This window comes from Canis lupus, chromosome 5 (genome assembly GCF_003254725.2).
Source record: "Canis lupus dingo isolate Sandy chromosome 5, ASM325472v2, whole genome shotgun sequence".
Classification (NCBI taxonomy): domain Eukaryota; kingdom Metazoa; phylum Chordata; class Mammalia; order Carnivora; family Canidae; genus Canis; species Canis lupus.
The window spans coordinates 18,710,534-18,735,839 of record NC_064247.1 but is presented as its reverse complement, the minus strand read 5'-3'; the positions used below and the strand labels follow the sequence as shown (position 1 = coordinate 18,735,839).

General features: G+C 36.6%; 1 protein-coding gene and 1 pseudogene across 21 annotated transcripts in view; one reads left to right on the top strand and one right to left on the bottom strand.

Annotated features, from left to right (window-relative positions):
* NXPE4 (neurexophilin and PC-esterase domain family member 4) overlaps positions 1-25,306 on the bottom strand; it is a 49,061-nt gene that overhangs the window by 5,726 nt on the left and 18,029 nt on the right. For 10 of the 21 annotated variants that reach the window (XM_025465451.3, XM_025465453.3, XM_035716991.2 and 7 more), the window contains 3 exons: positions 15,601-15,703; positions 9,706-10,439; positions 9,144-9,202 (listed from right to left, as the gene is read on the bottom strand). In XM_025465451.3, coding sequence (XP_025321236.1) covers positions 9,144-9,202; positions 9,706-10,439; positions 15,601-15,703 — 896 coding nt within the window. Of the gene's footprint in view, positions 1-9,143; positions 9,203-9,705; positions 10,440-15,600; positions 15,704-15,853; positions 16,052-25,306 lie in introns of all 21 variants that reach the window. The other 11 variants (XM_025465454.3, XM_025465456.3, XM_049109941.1 and 8 more) reach the window with 3 other exon arrangements.
* On the top strand, positions 2,104-3,614 carry LOC112671303 (60S ribosomal protein L7-like; annotated as a pseudogene).

Below are 25,306 nucleotides of genomic sequence, written 5' to 3'. Positions count from 1 at the left end.
CATATATAACATATAATTTATAGTGACATATACTCATCTGAATAAATGCCCTCCTTAATGCCCATCACCCATTTAGTCCGTTCCCCCCACACACATCCCCTTCCAGCAATCTTTAGTTTATTCTCTATAGTTAAGAGTTTCTTATGGTTTTTATCCCTTTCTGTTTTTATCTTATTTTTCCTTCCCTTATGTTCATCTGTTTTGTTTCTTATATTCTACATGAGTGAAATCATATGTTATTTGTCTTTGACTTATTTCATTTAACATAATATAATCTAGTTCCATCCATGTTGTTGCAAATGGTAAGATTTCATCCTTTTTTATGGTTGAGTAGTATTCCATTGTCTATATATACCATATCTTCTTTATGCATTCATCTGTCAATAGACATTTGGGCTCTTTCCATAATTTGGCTATTGTTGATAGTGGCTGGTATAAACATTGGGATGCATATGCCCCATTTGAATCAGCATTTTCATATCCTTTGGATAAATACCTAGTAGTGCAATTGCTGGGTCATAGGTTAGTTCTAGTTTTAACTTTTTGAGGAACCTCCATATTATTCTCCAGAGTGGCCGCACCTGCTTGCATTCCTGCCAACAGTGCAAAAGAGTTCCCCTTGCTCCACATCCTTGTCAACATCTGTTAGTTTCCTGAGTTGTTAATTTTAGCCATTCTGACAATGTGAGGCGGTATCTCATTATGGTTTTGATTTGTATTTCCCTGATGATGAAGGATGTTGAGCATTTTTTTTTTCATGTGTCTGTTAGCCATCTGGATATCTTCTTTGGAGAAGTGTCTATTCATGTCTTCTTCCCATTTCTTAATTGGGTTATTTGTTTTTTGGGTGTTGAGTTTGATATGATCCTCTCAATAGATACAGAAAAAGCATCTGACAAAATATAGGATCCTTTCCTGATAAAAATCCTCAAGAAAGTAGGGAGAGAAGAAAGGTACCTCAACAAAATAAATTTTAAAAATTAAAATTAAAATAAAGGTAGTCTAAGGTAGCTATGGAATAACATCAAGAATACTAACACTTATACTATAGGGATCCCAGAAGAAGAAAGAAAGATAAATGGGGAGAAAACTCATTTGCATAAATAATGGTTGAAAATTTCTTTAACCTGGAGAAAGAAATAGACATCAAGGTCCAGGAAGCACAGAGAGTCCCAAACCAGTTGAATCCAAAGAGATCTATACTAAGGCTGGGTACGCCAACTAAAATGGCAAAAGTTAAAGAATCTTAAAATCAGTAAGAGAAAAACAATCAACATAGGAAACACTGTGAGACTATCAGCTGATGTTTAGCAGAAACTTTGTAGGCAAGAAGGGAATGGAAGCATATATTTAGAGTGCTGAAAGGAAAAACTTATAGTAAAGAATATCTAGCAAGTTTATCATTCAGAATTGAAGGAAATATAGTTTCTGGGACTAACAAAAACTAAAGGAGTTAATCACCACTACACTGTACTTACAAGAAATTATAAAGGGTTTTCTTTAAACAGAAAATAGGCTATAACTTGAAATATATACATATATTCATATCTATCTATACACACACATATGTGTGTGTGTGTATATATATATGAAAAAAATCCATTGGTAAAGGCAAATATATAGAAAGGTTGTAAATCAGCCACTTAAAGCACTAGTATGGGGAGTCCAAGATGGCAGAGGAGTAGGAGACCTTAGTTTTGTCTGGTCCCAGGAATTCAGCTAGATAGCTATCAAATATTCTGAACACCTGTGAACTCAATTGGAGATCTAAGAAAAGAATAAGTGCAACTTGACAAATAGAAAAGTGACTACTTTCTGTAAGGCAGGAGGTACAGAGAAGTGAATTTGTGGCAATATATGGGAAAATAAATCATGGTGGGGGGGAACCTCCATAAGCTGGCTACTGGAAAGTGACATAGCAGCAGCGTGCAAAATTGGAACTTTTAGAGTCTGTTCCAGTGAAGGATGTCCTGACCTGAAAAGTGCTCAGGTGGCTAGGCAGGGCAGAATCCTGCATGGGACAATGTGGTCTCAGGTCCTTGGAATCACAGGAAGACCAAGGGTACCTGAGTGCAGCAGAGTTCCCAGGCCTCAGAGTGGGGAAGCTGGCTGCAATCAGCTTGGGGTGGCCATATACCATGAACCACAGCAGGGTCCAGGCAACCACTCCCTGAGCAGGGACCCCACAAACAGCATAACTGACAAGACCCACCCCTTGCTTCCTCCTCTGGAAGGAGCAGCATGGGTGGAAGCCACAGGAGTCTGAAGGATTTGGAGAATTGAAATGGGGTTGTATACCTGAGAGAGAAACCTGCTTAGGCTGGGTGAGCATGGAGAGTGAATAGAGACCAGGGAGACAGGAATGACTGTTTTTCCCGGACGGTGCACTGAGGAGTAGGGTCCCAGGCTTTTGGCTCCAAGCCTGGAGATTGGGAAACTGCCGTTTTCATTCTCATCCTCTAAAGTGGTATGTAAAGCCTTCAGGGAACAAAAGCCACATAGAGCAATCTGGAACATATTATTTAGCCTGACCCCTTGGCAAGGGTGGTAAAATTCTGCCAGGGGCAAAGACACCTGAGAATCAGTGCAACAGGCCTCTCCCCCAAGAGATTAGCAAGAAGATTGGCTAAGAGCCAGTTTACCAGTCATAGAGAACTGCAAAACTCCAACATTAGGGGAAAATAGTAAAAAGATTCATCCTTTTACCCCCAAGATTCTTAGTCTTTTAATTTTAATTGTTTTCTCTCTTCCCTTTTTCAACAAATTTCTTATTTTATCAACTCTTTTCAAAAATCTTTAAAAATTTTCATTTTTACCCTTTCTGGCTGGAACCATGGAGGGTGCAGAAGAGAAGAAGGTTCCTGCTGTGCCAGAAACCCTTAAGAAAAGGCAAAGGAATTTTGCACAGTTGAAGATCAAGCATCTGAGAAAAAATTTTGCCCAAAAGATGCTTCAAAAGGCAAGAAGGAAGCTTATCTATGAAAAAGCTAAGCATTACCCCAAGGAATACAGGCAGATGTACAGAACCGAGATTCAAATGGCAGGGATGGTGAGAAAAGCTAGCAACTTCTAGGTGCCTGCAGAACCCAAATTGGCATTTGTCATCAGGATCAGAGGTATCAATGGTGTGAGCCCAAGGGTTCGAAAGGTGTTGCAGCTTCTTTGCCTTCGCCAGATCTTTAATGGCACCTTTGTTAAGCTCAACAAGGCTTCAGTTAATATGCTAAGGATTGTGGAACCATGTAAGCATGGGGGCATCCAAACCTGAAGTCAGTGAATGAATTGATCTACAAGCGTGGTTATGGCAAGCTCAACAAGAAGCGAATTGCCCTGACAGATAACACATTGATTGCCTGATCTCTTGGTAAATATGGCATCATCTGCATGGAGGATCTGATTCACAAGATCTATACCATTGGAAAACGTTTCAAAGAAGCAAACAACTTTTTATGGTCCTTCAAATTATCTTTTCCACATGGCAGAATGAAGAAAAAGACCACTCATTTTGTAGAAGGTGGAGATGCTGGCAACAGGGAAGGCCAGATCAATAGGCTTATTAGAAGGATGAACTAAGGTATCTACCATGATTATTTTTGTAATCTGATCACTTAATAAATGACTGCTTTCAAATGGTTAAAACATTTTTTCTAAAAATGAATTTAGAGTTACATTCTATCCTTTCATTGTGTTTAATTTTATTTTTGTATATACATAAGTTTTTCTTTCTTTACAATTTTGGAATACAGTTTCTTCTAACAAACAGATCAAAGTACACCCAAAATTTGGTGTATGGCTCTGTTCTCTTCACCTATCTGATCATATTCTCTTTTTTTTGAAGTCTTTAATTTTCATCTTTACAGTTACATTCTATCCTTTCAATGTTATTTTGTGTATGTGTGTGTGTGTGTATATATATACACACACACACACACATACATACACAAGTGTTTGTATATATACAAATTTATATATATATATAAATTTTTCTTTCTAAACTTTTTTTTTTTTAATTTTTATTTATTTATGATAGTCACAGAGAGAGAGAGGCGCAGAGACACAGGCAGAGGGAGAAGCAGGCTCCATGCACCGGGAGCCCGATGTGGGATTCGATCCCAGGTCTCCAGGATCGCGCCCTGGGCCAAAGGCAGGCGCCAAACCGCTGCGCCACCCAGGGATCCCTAAATTTTTCTTTCTTTACAATTTTGGGATCTAGTTTTCTAACGAGACCAAAATACACACAGGACCCAGTGTATTGCTCTGTTCTGTCCACCTGTCTTACTATATTCTTTTTAAAATTTTAATCTTTTTTTTACAGTTTTGGGTGTCTTCTGATTTGTTTATTGTATATTTCTCTGGGGTCATTGTTGCCATTTTAGCATTTTGTTCTTGCATTCATCTGTTCTCTAGACTGAGAGACAAGATGGAAAACTCACCTCAAAAAAGAGAACAAGAGGCCATACTGACTGCCAGGGACCTATATGGTATGGATATAAGTAAGATGTTGGAACTAGAGTTTTATTCTGGGCTGGGCTTCAACAAAGGATAGAAGGAACTGGAGAATCTGTTTTCAGAGAAATAAAAACTAAAATTTAATAAAGTCAAAATAAAAAAGACTATTAATGAGATGAGATAAAAATGGAGACTCTAATTGCTAGGAAAAATTAGGCAGAATAGAGAATTAGTGATACAGATGACAAAATGATGGAAAATAAGAAGCTGAGAAAAAAAGAAATAAACTAGAGGATCATGAGGGGAGAATTCAAGAGTTAAGTGATAACATAAAGCAAAAACAATATTAGAATAATTGAGACTGCAGAAGAAGAGGAAAAGAATATCCAATGGAAAAAGACAGTTTCTTCAAAAAATGATGTTGGGAAAATTGGATAGCCACATGCAGAAGAATGAAACTGGACCATTTCCTTACACCATACATAAAAATAGACTCAAAATGGATGAAAGACCTAAATGTGAGGCAGGAATCCATCAAAATCCTAGAGGAGAACACAGGCAGCAAACTCTATGACTTTGGCTGCAGAAAATTCTTGCTAGACATGTTTCCAAAGGCAAAGGAAACAAAAGCAAAGAATTGTTGGGACTTCATCAAGATAAAAAGCTTTTTTCACAGTAAAGGAAACAGCTGACAAAACCAAAAGACAATGGATAGAATGGGAGAAGGTATTTGCAAATGTCTTATTAGATAAAGGGCTAATATCCAATATCTATAAAGACCCAAAGAAAAAATAATCCAATCAAGAAATGGGCAGAAGACATGAACAGACATTTCTCCAAAGAAGACATATAAATGGCCAATAGACACATGAAAAAATGTTCCAAATCACTTGGCATCACAGAAATACAAATCAAAACCACAATGAGATACCACTTCACACCAGTAAGAATGGCTAAAATTAAAAGTCAGGAAACAACATATGTTGGTGGGGATGTGGAGAAAGAGGAACCCTCATATACTGTTGGTGAGAATGTAAGTTGGTGCAGCCACTCTGGAAAACAGTATGGAGGTTCTTCAAAAAGTTGAAAAAAGAACTAACCTATGACCCAGCAATTACACTACTAGGGATTTACCCCAGAGACACAAATGTAGTGATCCAAAGGGGCAACTGCACCCCAATGTTTATAGCAGCAATGTCCACAATAGCCAATCTATGGAAAGAGCCCAGATGTCCAATGACAGATGAATGGCTAAAGCAATGGAATACTACTCAGCCATCAAAAAAGAAAGAAATCTTGCCATTTGCAGTGATGTGGATGGAAATAGGGGGTACTAGGCCAAGTGAAATAAATTAATCAGAAAGACAATTACCATATGGTCTCACTCATATGTGAAATTTAAGAAACACAGATCATAGGTGAAGAGAGGAAAAAAATAAAACAAGACAAAATCAGAGAGGGAGACCAACCACAAAAGGCTCTTAATCATAGGAAACAAACTGAGGGTTGTTGGAGGGGAGGGGGAAAGGGGTAACTGGCTGATGGACATTAAGGAGGGGACATGATGTAGTGAGCACTGGGTATTATATAAGACTGATGAATTAGGTAGTAATAATATATGTTAATTGAATTTAAATAGAAGAAAACTTCAAAAAAAGAACTAGTATGAAGGTTGAATACAAAAATAGTTTAATTGACTATGACAACAGTAAGCAGTTAAAAGATCACAAAATAAAAATATGTAAAATAAGACATCAAAAAACCCTCCAGATAGTAGGGGGTGAGGGGAATTTAAAAAAATTGTACTGTTTCTGAATGCACTTGATTTTAAGTGACTATCAGCTCAAAAAATATATATATATATACAAACATGTACATATATGTGTCAATATATGAACCTTATGGTATCCACAAACTAAAAACTACAATAGATGCACAAAAGAGAAAGGACCTCAAATACAACCATCAAGAAAATAAACCAAAAGGGAAGAGAACAAGAGAAGAAAGGAACAGAAGGACCACAAAAAGAACCGGAGGACAATGAATAAAATAGTAATAAGCACATACTTATCAATAATTACTTTAAGTTTAAATGGACTAAATGCTCCAATCAAAAGGAAAAAAAGAATGCACAAGTTACCAGTATTAGAAGTGAGAAAGTATCACTAAAGATTCTACAGACATTAAAAGGATAACAAGGCAGTATTACTATAAAAGTGTATGTCAACAAATTTCAAAACTTCAATGAGATAGATAAATTCTCTGAAAAATATAATTTACCAAAATTGACACAAGATGAAATAGAAAATCTGAATAGGCATAGTCATATTAAATAAATTAAATTTGTAATAAAATCTTCTCAGAAAGAAAAAACAGACATAGGGTGACAAAACAGATTAAAAAAAATAAGACCACCTGTATGCTGCCTACAGGAGACTTACTTCAGATCTAAAGACACACAGGCTGAAAGTGAAGGAAAACAAGATATTCTATACAAATGAAAATAAAAAGAAAGCTGGTACATAATATTTGTATAGGACAAAATAGACTTTAAAACAGAAACTCTAAAGACAAAGAAAGGCATCACATAACGATAAAGGGTTAAATCCAAGCAGTGTATGTTTTATACTTATGCAACCTAAGATGGGAGTATCTAAATACATAAAACAAACATAACAGACACAGGATGAAATTGACAGTAATACGATAACAGTAGGAGACTTAAATACTCCACATTTCTGCTATTGAGTAGATCATCCAGACAGAAAATCAATAAGGAAACATTGGCCTTAAATGACACATTATATCAAATAGACTTAATAGATACCTATAGAACATTTCATTCAAGAACTTCAGATTTTTTTTTTTTTAAGTGCATAGGGAACATTCTCCAGGATAGATCACATTAGGTCACAAAATAAGTCTCATTAAATTCAAGAAGACTGAAATCTTAACCAAGCATCTTCTCTAACCACAAAAGTATGAAACTAGGAATCAATTACAAGAAGAACTGGGGAAAAAATGAACACATGGAGACCATATAGCATGTTACTAAACGACTAATGGATTAAAAAGAAATCAAAGAGGAAATAAAAAAAATACCTTGAAACAAATGAAAACAGAAACATAACTCCCCCAAATCTGTGGGACATGGCAAAAACAGTTCAAAGAGAAAGCACATAGCAATATAGCAAAAAATAAATTTTAAAAAGTCTAAATAAACAGTACAATTTTATACCTAAAGAAACTAGAAAAAAAGAACAAAGCCTAACTTTAGGAGAAGAAAAGACTTAATAAAGAAAATGGTGGAAATAAATGAAACAGACTGAAAAAAATTATAAAAGATCAATGAACTAAAAGCTGGTTCTTTGAAAAGGTAAACAAAATCAATATACCTCTAGTCAGGTTTATCAATGAAAACAAGAGAGCACACACACACACACACAGACGAAATCAGAAAAAAGAAGAGTGCCTGAGTGGCTCAGTTAAGTGTCTTCCTTCAGTTCAGGTCATCATCTTGGGGTCCTGGGATCCAACCCCTAGTTGGGCTCCCTGCTCCATGGGAACCTGCTTCTCCCTCTCTGTCTGCACCTCCCCTTCCCCCACTCATGCTCTCTCTCTCTCTCTCAAATAAATAAAGTCTTTAAAAGAAAGAAATAAAAAGAGAACTTACAAATGATACTATATACATAAAATATCATAAGAGATGACTGTGAACAATTATGTGCCAAAAATTTGGAAAACCTAGAATAGATGAATAGCTTTCCAACTCTGAATCATAAAGAAAAGAAAATCTGAATAGAACAATTACAAGGAATGAAATTGAGTCTGTAATTCAAAACTTTCAAAAAGGAAAAGTCCAGAATCAGACAGCTAGCTTCACAGGTGAATTCTAATAAATATCTAAAGAAAAGTTAATGCCTACTTTTATCAAATTATTCCAAACAATTTAGAAGAAAGGAATATTTCCAAACTCATTTTATGAGGACAGCAGTATCCTGATATCAAAACTAAGCAAAGACATCACATTCACAAAATGATAGGCTAATATGCATGATGAAGTTAGATGAAAAAAACCTTAAGAAAATATTTAACAAATCAAACTCAACAATACAATAAAAAGATCATACACCACAATTGAGCAGGATTTGTTCCAGGAATGCAAGGATGGTTCAGTACCTACAAATCAATGTGACACACCATATTACCAAACAAGGATACAAATCGTATGATCACCTTAATAGAGGCAAAGAATGAATGTGACAAAATGCAATATACATTTGTAAGAATTCTTAACAAACTGAGTACAGAAGAAACATATCTCAACATAAGAGACTCTAGGATGGCAGGTTGTAAACCTCTGTTACATTTTGGACTCCTAGTGATGTGAGGAGGAGACAATGATAGTGATATGGGGAGGTAAACACCCAGGTGTAAACAGAATTTTGACATTTGAAGGTTATTATGTTAGATGAGCAGGTAATCTGTTGCCCAAGAAATAGATTAATGTTCAGTTACAGTTACTAAAACTGGTTTATGATATCCTAGTGATTCCAATCACTTATTCACTTGAGTAATGGATATCTTGACTCACCACAGAGAAGCCTAATGGGCAGAGTACCAGTAGGAAAAGAAAGAAACCATTTAGATGAATTTAGTGCTAGGCACCACCCATCATCACAGGGAGAACTTACTGTTGCATTTGGAGACACTGATGACATTTTTTTCCATAATCTCTACACCCACATTTGACCTTAAAGAGAAAAATACAGAAATTAATCTGCAGGTGACCCCCAAAATCAGGAAACACAAGAAGCCACATTATCTATTGTTTTCAGTTACTTCTTAGTGCTAAGAATTGACTATTGACTACTGATTAAATTTTCCTTTCTTTGCTTATTAGTCCAGGGGGTACAGATACCCACAAGGTGTGCAAGATAACTTATTGAAGTGCAGTAAGAATATATTCAAGCACACATTTACACATATGTTTCTCATTCCCTTTTGATTTTTATTCTGTTTATCTTTTTGTTTCAATGATAAGGGTTAAATATCCAAAAAGACTGAGGACTACTGGAAAGTAAATACTGTCCCCAAAAGAATTCACAGATTTTTTTCTAAAATGGCTCTTCATAGAATCCCCAAATTTGATATACTCATGGCACTTTCCTTTGGGGCCACACAGAGGCTAAATCATTACCATATTTTCCCATGTAGTCTCTCTTCCCAGGTAGTCTCCAGAAAAAAATTATTTACCTTTCAAAGAGGCTCCATTCTTGTTTGCTGAGATAAGAAACATCCTTGTTTTTGGAATGCATGTGTGTGAGAGCAGCACAGGGCATGTGCGGTGGTCTTACACAGTAGAAGGCTTCTTGGTCTTGAGCATCCAAGTACTCACACAGCTCAGTGCTGGAGTTTAAAACCAGGGCACAATCAGTATCGACATGGGAGGTACCACTGGCAAACTGGCCTGTGAAGATCACCCTGTCATAGCCTTGGTTCCTGGCCCTCCAGAGAGCTGACGCCCCTTCACTGGGGTGGATAAGCAGGAGAGACAGAGAGACCCAGCCCTCCCAGAAGAGAGTGAAGCTGACCAGGTAAGTGCCATTGTTGTAGTCGGTCACATTTCCTGATGCACCTGCCTTCAGGGCTGGAGAGGACATCCTGGCTCTCAGGAAGTCCCCACCATATTCCTTCCTGCGTCCCAAGTGGTCCCTCCCCTCCAGTACAACATCTAGCCGATCCCCCCTGCAGTAGGCATCTCGAGGGTGGAGGATGGTAGCTGTGCTATGTGCTGCACTGGTGGTGGTATTCATGTGGGTGAAAGGTCTGGGTGGGATCAGCTGGTCTAGTTTCCCTGTGATTCTCTTTATTCTTAGCTCGGTCTCAGCTGATGAAACTACTGGATGCAGCGGTACTTCAGGACATGGGGATTTCATGACCAAGTTCCAGTGATGGAGGGTGATGGGCAACCTCAGTGCAGTCCATATCTGAAATGATAATAAATACAATAAAGAACATAGAAAATGTTTTTATATAATATAGTAATTTTTGGTAGGCTAGCCAACCTTGATCTTTTTTTTAAACTTATTTTCAACATTTTATGTATTTATTCACGAGAGACACACGCACACAGAGAGAGAGAGACAGATATATAGGCAGAGGGAGAAGCAGGCTTCCTACAGAGATCTTGATGCTGTACTCTATCCTAGGACCCTGGGATCATGACCTGAGCTGAAGGCAGACGCTCTACCACTGAGCCACTCAGGCGTCCCCAACATTGATCTTTTATAGAATAATGGGAGATATAAAAACTAAAAGGATATTGAAATTCTATTATCATGTAGGTTTCATGGGCAAAATAATTTTCCTTAACTTTGTTTGTGGAACTCCACTTTTCACTGGCTAACCTATTTTGGGTTCCAGGATATTCTTCCCTAAAGTGGTGTTGGTAAAATACACCTTTCTTTACTGAGCAGTTGTGAAGAAATGATTTTCTTAACTGAATAGTGCACAACAAATACTTAATTGTTCTATTATTTTGTAATCTTTAAACTAGAATTCAGTCATTAAAAAAATATTTAAGAAAATGCTTAAGATGCATGAGACTTTTATGCAAAATATGATTATTTTTTTCTATTTGATATTTTATACTTTGCTTAAACATTCTAGGATATTTATTAGTATTTTTCAGATTGTTTTAGTTAACTCAGGGAATAATAAACTTATGTTTATAAACACTCATTTTCTAATCATAAAATAACACTGATTATTAAAAAGTGAGAGAATGCCGAACTGTATAGGAAACAAAAATCAGTGACAATTCTATCAATCATGGATAATTAGTGTTAATATTTTGGTGATTTTTCTTGCATTCTCTATATGCCATTTCACATGATTGTGAACAAATTGAATATTACCCATGAGTTTTGGCATTTTAAAAAGCAGTGTTATAAAAACTCCACCTTATATCACTGCCTCATGTAGTATCCCAACCTATGGCTATGGCTTAATATTTTACATATTCCCATATTTTTTGGATATTTATCACTCTCAACTTTTCTCTTACTTATGCTTCTATAAAGAACACCTTTTGGGGGATCCCTGGGTGGCTCAGTGGTTTAGCGCCTGTCTTTGGCCCAGGGCGCGATCCTGGAGTCCCGGGATCGAGTCCCACATCAGGCTCCCGGCGTGTCTCCTGTGTCTCTGCCTCTCTCTCTCTCTCAGAGAGACTCTCTCTCTCTCATAAATAAATAAATAAATCTTTAAAAAAAAGAACACCTTTTGGTATAAATCTTTGCAAGCCAGGTTATTTGCTAAGAACTCAAGAAATAGAATTATTGGTTCAATGTGGTGAATGCTGCTAAAGGTCTTAATAAATGCTATAAAATTGTTTTTCAGAACAATTCTCCTGCAGCCAACAATGATAAACTCTAAATCAAAACCAAAAAAATCTCCCCAAGTGCTGGAAAGTGACTGCTACAAGCAGATGGACACTGGAGGGATGTTGAAACCTGCAGTAAGGAACGGCACTGGACTTGCATTCTAAGGGGGTATTAACTAAATAAAGTTCTTCCAGTGGAAGGGAAATTACACAAAGAGAAACACAGATCTTCAGGAAAGAACCAAAAGCACCAGAAATGGCAACTATATGGATAAATATAAAAGACTATGTGTTTGTCTTCTAATCTCTCTAAAATGCATGTAATTATTTAAAGTAAAAACTATAATTTTGTAATAATATGGCAATGATGGCATAATGAATGGGGTGGCTAATAAATGAAAGTAAAGGGTGGCAAGGTTATTACAGATCACATGAAGTAGCATGACCTTACCTGATATTAACTATAAAAGAATGTGTATTTTAATTCCTAGAGGAACTACTTAAAAAAAACTTATAGCTTTAAAAATAATAAAGAAACTAAAAGGAAATTCTAAAAGAATTCAATTAATCCAAAAAGAGGAACAAAGGGGCTAAACAGAAAACTAACAGCAAATTGGTGGACCTAAATCCACTCAGTAATTTCATTAACAATAAGTTGGCTAAATGTTCTATTACAAGACAGAGCTAAAAAAGCAAGACCCAACTATTTGCTGTTTACCAAGAATGTAATTTAAGCATAAAGTTATGTATAGATTGAAAGTAAAGGGGCAGCCCTGGTGGCGCTAAACCGCTGTGCCTGCAGCCCAGGGCGTGGTCCTGGAGACCCTGGATCAAGTTCCGAGTCAGGCTCCTGCATGGTGCCTGCTTCTCCCTCTGCCTGTGTCTCTATGAATAAATACATGAAATAATAAAAAAAAGATTGAAAGTAAAGATGGAAAACAACATGCCATATAAGCATGAAAAAGCTAATATTAGTGTTAAAATAAACTTCGAGACAAAGTGTCACCAGACATAGAAATGGACATCTCCATCTCTAAGAGTCAATTTGTGTTAAGAGTCAATTTGTGGTAAGTGTCAATTTGTAAGAAAATATAGCATCATAAATTGTGTATTGTACCTACATGTGCATGTATGTATATGTGGGAAAAAATTGACAGAATTTAAGGGATAAACACAGAAATCCACAATAATAATTAGAAACTTAAAAACTTATATCAGTGGTTGCTGCAGGAACTAGATTAAAAAATAAGTAATGACCTATAAATATGAACATTATCATAGTAATCACAATACATTATCGGTATTTTTTAACTGCTGCACCTCCACATTTAAATTTTAAGTGATTTATGATAGAGTAATAATCTGTGCCAAAATTTTTTTAGTAAAAATAAACAGGAAAACCTGATTCAAGATGGAGGACAAAGAACATATTATAGTTTCAATTTCTCACCAGAAACTCTAATGAAATATAGGGAAAAAATTAAAAATTTCTAAGTATTCTGGGAAATAGGACAAGATACCTTAATTAGATCAGAATTTATAAGAAATCTGAAAAATAGGAGTGTGTTGCTGTCTCAGTTGGTAGAACATGAGACTCTTGATCTCAGGGTCATGAGTTTGAGCCCCACATTGGATGGAGAGATGAAAGAGAGAGAGAGAGAGAGAGAACAATCGATCTGAAGAACAAAAGGCAGATGAGATTAGATCAAGTAACAAAACCATGGCTCCAAATGCATGTCAATGAGAAGTCTGTAGAAGATGGAAGCCACTCCAAGGATTCTACAACTGGAGGAAGTTGGTAATTAGAATAAGAGAGGATAAAGGAGTAGCCCACAGGAAGATGTATTGGAATGGTTAACACTTCCCTAGATTTCTGCCTGTGTCTGGCCAGGCAGCTAGAAATAGGGACTTCTGTACTTTACTGTGAGTAAAAACCATAGATATTTAAGTTGGAGGATATAGGATAGGACCCTGTGTGCCTGGCAATACCCTAGACAGATGGGGAACATTCATTGCCTTGAGTACTTTTTGCAGCTCTGCTACAAATATGATGGACAAAACAGGTAACAGGACCCAGACTGGCCACCACAGAACCTTAAGTGTAAGAATATACACACAACCAAGAATTGGTAAAAATTTTATGAAAGCCAACTCAAAAAAGAAAGGTATCAAGTTCAATAAAGAAAAGACCAAGGAACAGAAATAGAAAATGCAAAACAAAACTTTAGAGCAAGTATATTTCAATCCTCAAGGAGATGCTAGGTGATACTTGCAACCATCAGCTAATGAATCTGAGACCTTGGAAAGCAAAATCTTGCTGTTCAATATGCACAAGTCCACTGCATTCCTCCATACCAGCAAGAAGGAATTAGAAAATGTATTTTAGGGATCCCTGGGCTCAGCGGTTTAGCCTTTGGCCCAGGGTGTGATCCTGGGGACCCGGGATTGAGTCCCACATTGGGCTCCCTGCATGGAGCCTGCTTTTCCCTCTGCCTATGTCTCTGCCTCTCTTTCTCTCTGTGTGTCTCTCATGAATAAATAAATAAAATCTTTAAAAAAAGAAAATGTATTTTAAAAACACCATTACAATAGCTACAAAAATCAGAAAGTACCTAGTTATAAATCTAAAAGATGTAGAAGACATGTATGCTAAAATTTTTTAATTTACTAAAAATTCTTGAAGTAGATCCAAATAAATGTACAGAGATTACATGTTGCTAAAAAGCAAAAATAAAAATGTCACTTTCTCCAATTTGATCTGCATGGTTAATGTAGTACACACAAAATTTAAGTAAGATTTTTCCATCAAATCTGACAGACTGATTCTAAAACATATAATAAAAGAGTAAAGGGCCGAGCCTGGCCAGGAACTTTGTGAAGTTGATTAAGCAGTGGTAACTTGACCTACAAGCTTTCAAGACTAAATATAAAACTAATTATTATTATCATTAAATTAATTATATCAATGTGGTATTGATACAGGGAAGAAAAATAGGTCAATGAACTAGAACAAAGAGACCAGAAAGGGACGTGTACTTATCAGAAATGTTGCTATCTGACAAAAATGAGATGGCAAATCAGCATAGAAACAACTACAGAGTAAGAAGAGCTGAAAGCGTGATTATCCATATGGATATAAAAATCAGGAAAGAATAAAATTCAGATCTGGTGCAGGGTTAAATGTCTAAAGCAACCTGTAAAAGTTTAAGAAGAATATTTAGGTAAAAAATCTGACACTGAAGCAGGGAAAGGTTTCTTAATACCCAAAAAGAATCAACTGTTTAAAAAGGCAGATAAATTTTACTATATAAACATGAAAATGTGTTGTTCAGAAATTCCTTGAAGAAGCTAAGCTAAACATTGGGAGAAAATCCTTGCAGGGGCATATGTAAGTGACAAAGGAAGAGAGCGTGCATGCCACCATACACATACACGCATACAATATCATCGTCTCCCATGCTAAATAATAGTTATCATATATGTTTGTGTGTTTATTTATCTTTCTATCTCCACACCCAGCATGAAGCCCAACACGGGGTCTCAACTCACCACCCTGAGATCAAGACCTGAGCCAAGATCAATGGTTGGAGGTCCAACCAATGGAGTCCCCTGGGCACCCCCAAATATGTCAGTTCTTCAAGGTCATGTAAGCTGTTGAGACTTCCCTACTATAATCTATGAGTCTGGTTGTTTGGACTTTGCTAGAACAGGTGAAATAGGAAGTAAAAATATACTTCTGTAAGACACAGAAAGAAAGAGATTCTTACCTTTGTAGAGTTTTTAAAAACTGTAAAAGTGATCCAGGAGGCCAACAGAAACAACAATACCAACAGTGACTTACGATTTGCCATATTTCTAATGATTAGGATCCTACAAGAGATAACACGGAACAAGCACACTCACAATAGAAAAGAAATGCGGAAATACATGAGAAGTTTACATTTCTTGATTCTTTTGTCCTCAGTAAGTTTCTCCCAGAACAGAACCTTGCCCCACTCTCCCCCACACAGCTGCTCTTACCGTCCTTCCAGCTACTGTCTCTGGTGATCAGTTTGTACCTTCACCGGAAGCACTATTCTGAGACAGGTAGCCCACCATGGATTTTATGAAACTGAGCCATTAATGGCCTGGAGGATGCAAGGCTGCTCATGTTTAGGTAAAGCCTCCAGGCTATTTTGTCCCCGCACAGAGTTCCTGTTCTCTTCCCTTAAACACAAACTGCAGATACAACACATATGAGCAAATATTGACTGACCATTATCCCAGGGCCCTTTTAATATAACTTGATATTTCCAGCTTCCTTATTATAATTCTATTATTATGTTCCTTTTTCTTGTTTTAACCACCCTTTCTGGTACCACTGAACCTTAAAAAGATTTTAAACCTTAGATTTTTTTTTAAAAAAAGAATTTAGACTTTTTTTTTCAAAGTTTTCCTATTCTAACATCTCCATTTCTGTCACTGTGCAAAAATTTCAAGTTGTCCCTTAAAAGCAGATTGCTTAGGGACATCTGGGTGGCTCAGTGGTTGAGCATCTGCCTTTGGCTCAGGGCGTGATCTTGGGGTCCTGGGATCGAGTCCCGCATTGGGCTCCCTGCAAGGAGCCTGCTTCTCTCTCTGCCTCTCTCTCTCTCTCTGTGTCTCTCATGAGTAAACAAAATCTTTTTTTAAAAAAAGCAGATTGCTTAAATGCTGCCTTTCTAAAATTTTCTGTCTTTCAAATTTATTCCCCCCTAGAAGCATCTCCTACCCTGGATCTCCAGTTAATATATAGACATTAGAAGTTTGTGCACCCAAGAGTAAACACTACCTCTTCCCCCACCTGCACAATTTTGAAAATGTTTTCATACCTTTAATTTAAAGGTTATGTTTAATCCTATACATAGGAACTACTATAATCTGTGTGTAGAGTCTCTGTTTTGAAGACAGTAGTGTACCAGTGGGGTGTGTCTCCTCTGTGCCAAAAGAAAACACAGGTAAAAGTTGCAGCTTGCATGCTTTCAGCTTGCATCCACAACCTTGTGCATATTTCAATAAAGGTTGCTATCAGGCATATCAGTTCCCCCTCAAGGAGAGGCCTGGATCACAAACTAACAGTCATCAGTGCATGCATAATGGAGGAGGGAAAATGAAATCCTGAGTATAGATTAGATAATTTTAATGTTTTTAGACTTTGTTAGCCTAGTTATAGTACATATACGAGAGATACCTGATGAGAAAAAGAGTGAATGAAGCTGAATGTTTGAGTGATTGAGAATAGTCGGTCATTCCTGAAAAGCTGAAACTGCCTAGTTTCCATCTGAGCCTTGTCATCAAGACCCACTTGCCAAGATTCAAGTGTCTATTACCTTGTACATAGTAGGTACTCAATAAAATTTGCTTAATTTAACTAATAGAATCTCAAATACTATGTAGGCAACACAATGATATTTACTCTCAAGAAAACAGAGTGATCGATTATACTTCTGAGTTTGAATCTATCTGGGATTTACATTTTTTAAAAGATTTTATTTATTTATTCATGAGAGACACAGAGAGGAAGACATAGGCAGAGGGAGAAGCAGGCTCCCCTTGGGGAGCCTGATATGGGACTTGATCCCAGAACCCTGGAATCATGCCCTAAGACAAAGGCAGATGCTCAACCACTGAGCCACCCAGGTGTCCCTGGGATTTGCATTCTTGAACTGACAGAAATGGTGCCAGAAAGAGCAGGTACCCAGGACAATTGCAATTGCACCAGTGCCCACAGAGAGCAGTAGCTGATTACACTGTGGATCCCTCCAGTCTCGTTTGTGCTGTTCCACACAGGAATTTAAACATGTCCATCTGTCTATGAAAGACTCGAGATCTGTTTCATAAGGACAGAATAATCTTTCCAGCATCCTTGATCATGCTCTACTGAACTAATCTTAACAATACTTCTCTATGTCATTACATATGACAGTTGGAGAAGCTGTTATAACCTTATATGTATGACTGGGTCCAGGATTGTTCATTTCTGTCCTAGGGAGCCTCTAATGAGAGATAAATATTTGTAGTTCTGGTTTGGTTGCTCCTTAGGAGACTAATGTTAGCAACCACTCAAGTTCACCACCTACTCTGACACGCAGATTTATGGATTTTAATTTGCTCTAGTTATGCAGATGCTGATATTTTATGTCAACCTGACATCTCTTCATGAGGCAGGAATAACAGATATGCTTGACTTAACTGAGAGCATAGGAGAGATTTTAAATGGTTTGTCCAGATCATCTAGTATGCTTTAAAGCAGAGCTGAGATCAGGATTCTTGTCACTTTGACCTCTGATTTAGAGCACTTTCCACCACTCAGCATGACTCCAACACAAATGGTATAACCAAGTTCCGGTAAATCCTGTGGTTCATATATTTATTGTCCATTATGCCTAAAAGACCCTCAGCCCCCTTTAACCACTCAAAACCTGATGTGAGCAAGATAAATGGTCCTCCTTAGTGTATTCTCTTTGCAGTTAGTGTGTGGCTTTGATTGAATAACTTCCTTTCCTCTAGGTTTATAGGTCTAACGAGAGATAGAAACATGAAAGCTCAATCAGGGGATCATGGGACTATGTGTTTACAGTATAAACCCATGTTTACAATTCAGGAGGTCATCAGTTCTTTGGGGTATGAGTAGGGTAAGAGTAGTGCTAACCAGGACCTAAAGAAGCCCATGCAAAATGGGCAGACTGCCAGCATTGGCAAAGCAAAGAGTTGATGTCCAGGGAACTGTCACTAGAGACTGAGCCACAAATTAGGGAAATGGCTGCTGGGGCCCCAGGAATCACACAAGATATGCCCGTTGCCAAAGAGGCTGTACTGAATGGTAGAGCTCATGTCTGTGGTATCTGAGCATCCCTGGAGAGATGAGAGAGGATAGGATACCAAAAATGATTCAGAATTCAGGCAGTGAGGGATCCCTGGGTGGCGCAGCGGTTTAGCGCCTGCCTTTGGCCCAGGGTGCGATCCTAGAGACCCGGGATCGAGTCCCACGTCGGGCTCCTGGTGCATGGAGCCTGCTTCTCCCTCTGCCTGTGTCTCTGCCTCTCTCTCTCTCTGTGACTATCATAAATAAATAAAAATTAAAAAAAAAAAGAATTCAGGCAGTGAGAAGTTGGCACACAGGACTCTTGAGGCGACTAAATAATGATGGACACAGGCTGTTGCAACTCAATCATGTTAATGGAGGGAAAAGGGCCAGCAATGTGGCAGGAATATGGACAGATAGCTGGCTATGGCTCCAGATTTACTAGGAACAGTATCACAAACTTTGCATCATTTTCAAGTATACTATGGGAAAAAGCCTATGAAGTTCAGAGTGACTGCCATTTTCATAGCACTTTTGGAAAAAGTAGTGAAAAAGTGGTGTAAAGCTGCTTGGTTATGCTTAAGTTATTGTTACCCTGCCACCCTGTAACAGACATGGGCATCTATTTAACAGACAAGTTGTATAGTGGGGGCAACTGGGAATGAAAACATTGTCATACCACCAGAACTTCCTTTTGTGGGTGACTGCCTACCACTCAGAGCTCCAGCTGCTGAAGTTTGAAAGAGACACATATATGTGAGACAGGAAGCAGTTGGTGGGAGTAGGTGTGGAGAGAGCCACAGATTGAACAACAGCCAATATTTATTGAGGACTTCCTGTATGCCAGGAGCTATCCTAGTGCTTCTTAAGCAAACCTACTTAACTCTCAGAACTACACTATGATGTAGTTACCATTTTCAGCTGAGGAAACAAGTCAGAGTACAGTTAAATGTTAGCTGAGTTCACACAGTTAGTACACGGAAGAGGCAGGCCTGGGAGCCAGATCTTCAGAGCTGCATTTTTAACCACTCTACAGTAGTGCCATGAAGCAGAAACAGAGAGTAGAGACCAGTTAAATGTTAATAGCAGAAGCAGGAGAAATGGACACAAAAGTGCTTGAATCACTGAAATGGTGGAGCACAATAAAAATGGGGCCTGCTCTGGAGATGGTTTTAAACCCATCATTAGGACCATGTCACGTCCTAAAGGCTCTTCCCTTTTAGCTAGTTCCTCAGCAACATTTTAGGATCTCTGTGAGGCACTGCAATATGTTGGGGGCCTGGGAAGAAGGGTTTTATCTTACCCCTAAAATTCTCAGACAGAATTCTCAAATGTGAGAAAGTCTCAAAATTACATGAAACTAGCTACATATCTTACAAACACAAATCACTATATTTTTATTTACCAGCAGCCTGAAACATGTTTTCTATGAAGGTAAAAAATTAAACATAGGCAAGCTATGAGGATTTCATTCAAACACAGCTGGTCTTCACACCTTAGTGATACCAGCAGCACATGTCTAGGAATTTCCCTGGTTAGGTCAATGGACATGTTTGCTCGGATAGTGCTTTGGTTGGCTTCCTTAAAAACCTTCATGGATTTGAACAACCTGAACGAGAGAATAGAGGCATCAGGCCATCTAGTCATTTTATGGCCAAAACTTGATCAACAAGTGTGCCTGGTTGAGACTTTACTTCCAATGTAGAATGAAGAAGAACTTTAAAAAATTGGGAGCAGTCTTGCCCTTCACACTAGAATTCCTCCACTACTGAAACCCTTTTGGTCATATGACTATAGAGGAAATGTAGGCCCCTTTTTTTCCTGTGGAAAACATGCAGCAACTTAAACATAGATGTTTCAGAATGAAAAGTATTCCATTTCATAATATACATACATTGTTAGGGTACATCTTTTCTCTGCATTATAATACTGCAGTAACTATTATAGTCAAGAGCTGCTGCAGAAGCCTAAAATTAGTGGGAGTTTGATGAGAAATAAGAATATCTTCCCACTAATATATTTATTAATTTCAAACTGAAAAAGAGTAACTTTACAGTGAGTAAAATCAACACTGGCTTACTCCAGTGATCAGGTTAATATTTGTAGTTATAAGGTTTATCTTTTTTCATGATTGTTGTACCAAGGGCACATCACTTCTGTGTTATTCTTGACAAAGAATAAAAAAAAATTCATTAGGTAAAAAAAAAATTCATAGGTAGAAGTAAACATGTAATAAAAATAGTAGATTAATCACTAATAAAACCAGTATAAAGGCTAAAAGAAAAAAGTAGCAAAATCAATTATATCAATAAAAACTAATCAAGGGATACACAAAACAAAAGATATAAAATATGACATACATAAAACAGAGAGAGGAGAGTAAAGATGTAGTGATTTCATAAGGTATTTGAACTTAAATGGCTGTCAATCTAACATAGATTGCTAGACACATAGAATGTAAATATGAGTCCTGTGGTAGCCACAAAACAAAAACCAATAATAGATATACAAAAAAATTTTAAAAAAGGAATTCAAGCACTAACATTAAAGAAAACCACGAAACCACAGTGGAAGATGGCTAGAGAAGAAGAATGACAGAAGAGAACAACAAAAATAACCAGAAAACAATTAACAAAATAGCAACAAGTATATACCTAAAAATAATTACTTTAAATGTAAATAAACTAAATGGTCCAATCAAAAGATAGAAGATGACCGAATAGATCAAAAAAACAAAAACAAAAAAACAAAAACAAAACAAAACAAAAAAAACATGACCCATCCACATGTTGCTATAAGGGAGACTCACCTGAGATTTAAAGATATATACAAACTGAAAGTGAAGGGATGGAAAAAGTTAGTTCATATAAATAAAAAAAGAAAGAAAGAAAGAAAGAAAGAAAGAAAGAAAGAAAGAAAGAAAGAGAAAGAAAGAAGAAAGAAAGAAAGAAAGAAAGAAAGAAAGAAAGAAAGAAAGAAAGAAAGAGGCCAGGGTAACAATATTTATATCATACAATACAAACTTTAAAACACAGACTGTAATAAGAGATAAAGAAGGCCCTTACATAATGATATAATAAAGGGATCACTCTAACAAGAGGATTTATTTGTTAATATCAATGGATCCAAAACTGGAGCACCTATATACATAAAGCAAATATTAAGAGACATAAAGGAAGAAATTGGCAGTAAAACAATAATAGTAGGAAACTTTAACACCCTACCTACATCAATGGATAGATAATCCAGACAATCAATAAGAAAACAATGGCTTTGAATGGCATACTAGACCAGATGGACTTAACAGATCTATATAGAATGTTTCCATTCCCAAATAGCAGAATATGCATTATTTGTAAGAGCACATAGAACATTCCCCAGGAGAGAGAACTTAAGTCAAAAAATCAGTCTCAATAAATTTAGGAAGATTAAAATTATATCAAGCATTTTTTTTTCTGTCCACAATATAAAACTAGAAGTCAGTTATAAGAAAAGTTGGAAACAAGCAAACAAACACAGAGGCAAACAACATGCTCCTAAACAACCAAGGGGTCAAAAAAATACAAAGAGTAAATTAAAAAAATGAAGACAAGTGGAAATGAAAATAGTTCAAAATCTTTGAAATGCAACAGTGGCAGTTCTACAAGGAAAGTTGATAGCAATACAGGCCAACATCCAGAAAAATCTTAACAAACAAACCTTACATCTTCAGGAATTAGAAAAAGCAGAGCAAACAAAACCTAAAGTTACCAGAATGAAGAAAATAAATAAAGATTAAAGCAGAAATAAATGAAATAGAGAAAAAAATAGAGCACACCACTGAAATCAAGAGCTGGTTCTTGGAAAAGACAAGCAAAATTGATAAATATCTAGCCAGACTCACTAAGGAGGAAAAAATACATGACACATATAAAATAAAAAAATGAAAGAAAAGAAGTAACAACTAACACTTCATAAATACAAAGGATTATAAGAATACTATGAAAATTTATATACAAAAAATGGACACCTAGGGACATGGATAAATTCCTAGAAACCCAGTCTTCCAAGACTGATTCAAGTAGTAGAAAATCTAAACTGATAGATTTCTAATAACAAAGTTGAATCAGTAATCAAAAAATTCCCAAGAAACCAAAGTCAGGATCAGATATCTTCACAGTTGAATTCTACCAAACATTTCAAGAATTATTCTGTCAAATTAATTCCAAAAAATAGGAGGAAGGAAAACTTCCAAATTCATTCTATAAGAGCAGTATTACCCTGATACCACAACCAAAGTCCTGATAAAAAACAAACAAACAAACAAACAAACAAAAAAACTATAGGCCAGTATCTCTCATGAACATAGATGCAAAAGTCTTCAAAAAAATTTAGCAAATTGAATTAAATAATACATTAAAAATATTATTTACCACGATATGGTAGGATTTATTCAGGGTTACAAAGATGGCTCAATGTTTGCAAATCAATGCAATACACCATATTAACAATAGAAAGGATAAACCATGTGATCGACTCAATATGCAGAAAAGTACTTGACAAAATTTAACATCCATTCATGATACAAGCTTTCAACAGAATAGGTTTGGAGGGAACATACCTCAACATAATAAAAGCCAAATATGAAAAATCCACAAGTTACATCATATTCAATGGTGAAAAACTAAGAATTTCTCCTAGGATGAGGACCAAGATAAGGATTTCCACTCTTGTCACTTTCATTCAACATAGTACTGGAAGTGCTAGCTTCAGCAATTAAGAGGACAAGAAAAAAGAAATAAAAGTCATCTAAATTGGTAAAAACCCTAAGGATTTCATCAAAAATGATTAAAATTAATAAATGAATTCAGTAGAGTTACAGGATACAAATTAATGTACAGAAATCAGTTGCATTTCTATACACTAGTAACAAAATAGTAGAAAGAGAAATTAAGAATAAAATCCCATTAATAATTGCACCAAAAAGGATAAAATACTTAGGAATAAATTTAACCAAGGTAGTGAAAGATCCTTACTTTGAAAATTAGAAAACATTGATAAAGAAATGAAAGATGAAACAAATGGAAAAATATTCCATGTTCACAGACTAGAAGAAGTAATATTGTCAAAATGTCCGTACTACTCAAAGCAATCTACTGATTCAATGCAATCCTTATCCATATACCAGTAGTATCTTTCTCAACATTAAAGCAAATAATCCTAATATTTATATGGAACCAAGAGATGCTTAATAGCCAAGGCAATCTAAAGAAAGAGGAATAAAGCTGAAAATATCACAATTCTGGATTTTTTTTCTTTTTTTTTTAAGATTCTATTTATTTACTCATAGAGACAGAGAGAGAGAGGCAGAGACACAGGCAGAGGGAGAAGCAGGCTCCATGCTTGGAGCCTGACGTGGGACTTGATCCAGGGTCTCCAGGATCACGCCCTGGGCTGCAGGCGGCGCTAAACCGCTGCGCCACCGGAGCTACCTCAATTCCGGATTTTCAAGATATACCACAAAACTATAGCAATTGAACACTATGGTACTGGTATGATAGACACATAGATCAATAGAACAAGATACAGAGCCCAGTAAGTAACCCACCCAGTAAATAAACCCACACTTATATGATTGATTAATCTATGACAATGGAGACAAGAATATGCAATAGGGGAATGACTATCTCTTCAATAAATGAGGTAGCTGCACAGACAGCTAATGCAGAAGAATGAGACTGGACCACTTTCTTACATCATATACAAAAATAAACTCAAAATAGATTAAGGGCTTAAATGTGAGGCGTGCAAGCATAAAACTATAAAAGGAAATCTTTGCAAGTCTTCTCCTGGACATTAGCCTTAGCAACATGTTTATGGCTGTATCTTCCCAGACCAGAAAATGAAAGCAAAAATAAACTATTGGTAATACACCAAAATAAAAAGCTTTTGCATGGCAAAGGAAACAATAAAATGAAAAGGTAACCTCCTGGATGGGAGGAGATATTTGCAAATGAAGTATCTAATAATGGATTAATATCCAAAATATATAAAGAACTTACATAGCTCAACACCAAAATAAATAAATAAAATAAAATAATGGGCATAAGATCTGAATAGACATTTTTTTTTAATTTTTTAAATTTTTTTATTTATTTATGATAGTCACAAAGAGAGAAAGGGAGAGAGGCAGAGACATAGGCAGAGGGAGAGGCAGGCTCCATGCACCGGGAGCCTGATGTGGGATTCGATCCTGGGTCTCCAGGATCGCGCCCTGGGCCAAAGGCAGGTGCCAAACCGCTGCGCCACCCAGGGATCCCTGAATAGACATTTTTTTCCAAAGAAGGCATACATATGGCGAATAGGAACATGAAAAGATGCTCAGTATTACTCATCAGGAAAACACAAACAAAAATGCAACAAAATATCACCTCACACTGGTTAGAGTGGTTGTATAAAAAGACAAGGAATAGCAAATATTGGAAAGGATGTGGAGAAAAGGGAGCACTTGTGCACTGTTAATGGGAATATAAATTGGTATAATCTTCGTAGAAAAGAATATTGAGTTTCCTCAAAAAATTAACAATAGAAATACCATTTGATCCAATAATTCCACCGTTGGGTATTTACCCAAAGAAAATGAAAACACTAATTCAAAAAGACATAGGCAC